Source organism: Octopus bimaculoides, chromosome 29, assembly GCF_001194135.2.
Source record: "Octopus bimaculoides isolate UCB-OBI-ISO-001 chromosome 29, ASM119413v2, whole genome shotgun sequence".
Taxonomy (NCBI): Eukaryota; Metazoa; Mollusca; class Cephalopoda; order Octopoda; family Octopodidae; genus Octopus; species Octopus bimaculoides.
In genome coordinates, this window is record NC_069009.1 from 1,920,063 (window position 1) to 1,921,248 (window position 1,186).

Here is a 1,186-nt window from a genome sequence, read left to right on the forward strand (position 1 = left end):
GATCGCGGTTTCGATTCCCAGAACGGGTGTTGTGAGTGTTTATTGAGCGAAAACACCTAAAAGCTCCAAGAGGCTCCGGCAGGGGATGGTGGTGAACCCTGCTGTACTCTTCCACCACAACTTTCTCTCACTCTTACTTCCTGTTTCTGTTGTACCTGTAATTCAAAGGGGTCAGCCTTGTCACGCCCTGTGTCACGCTGAATATCCCCGAGAACTACGTTAAGGGTATACGTGTCTGTGGAGTGCTCAGCCACTTGCACGTTAATTTCACGAGCAGGCTGTTCCGTTGATCGGATCAACTGGAACCCTCGACGTCGTAAACGACGGAGTGCCAACCACAACAACTGTCTCATCCAATCATTTTGACTTAAAGCTAATTACCTTCCTACCTACAACATCGTCTGCAGATAAACACCACCAACCACTTGACACCAGAATTCCCCTCTCCTGCATTTCTCTCAGTAGATTGTTTTCCAGTAAGCCCCCATGCCCTCACCGTGCACACACACAGAGTCTCGTCCTTTATTTCTCCACCCCTGGTATTCAAAACCGTCCCTTCTCTTTCTATAGGGTGCTGGCCTTGGAGAACAATGTTCAAGAGAAAGAGAGAGTCATCAAACAGCTGCAACAGAAATACCTGCAGTTGAAAGAGTCTTTCAGTTACAACCTGCAGTTGATTGCACAACGGGACCAGGAGTTGCAACAATGGGAGATGCAGGTCAAAGGTCAGTCCCAAGAGCTCATTTTAGTTTTTTTTTTTTCTTTGTTTTTGTGGCACATAAAATACACCATTTTGAGCGTGGCCGTTGCCAGTACATCCTGACTGGCCATCGTGCTGGTGGCACGTAAAACACCCACTACACTCTTGGAGAGGTTGGTGTTAGGAAGGGCATCCAGCTGTAGAAACTCTACCAGATCAGATTGGAGCCTGGTGTAGCCATCTGGTTCACCCGTCCTGAGTCAAATCGTCCAACCCATGCTAGCATGGAAAGCGGACGTTAAACGATGATGATGATGATATATATATATATAAACTACACTCTCTGAGTGGTTGGCATTAGGAAGGGCATCAAGCTGTAGAAACTCTGCCAGATCAGATTGGAGTCTGGTGCAGCCATCTGGTTTCACCAGTCCTCAGTCAAATCATCCAACCTATGCTAGCATGGAAAGCGGATGTTAAGCGATG

General features: G+C 47.4%; 1 protein-coding gene across 1 annotated transcript in view; it reads left to right on the top strand.

Annotated features, from left to right (window-relative positions):
• LOC106879073 (coiled-coil domain-containing protein 57) overlaps window positions 1-1,186 on the top strand; it is a 29,234-nt gene that overhangs the window by 8,713 nt on the left and 19,335 nt on the right. The window contains exon 3 of the mRNA XM_014928503.2: window positions 571-725. Coding sequence (XP_014783989.1) covers window positions 571-725 — 155 coding nt within the window. The remainder of the gene's footprint in view (window positions 1-570; window positions 726-1,186) is intronic.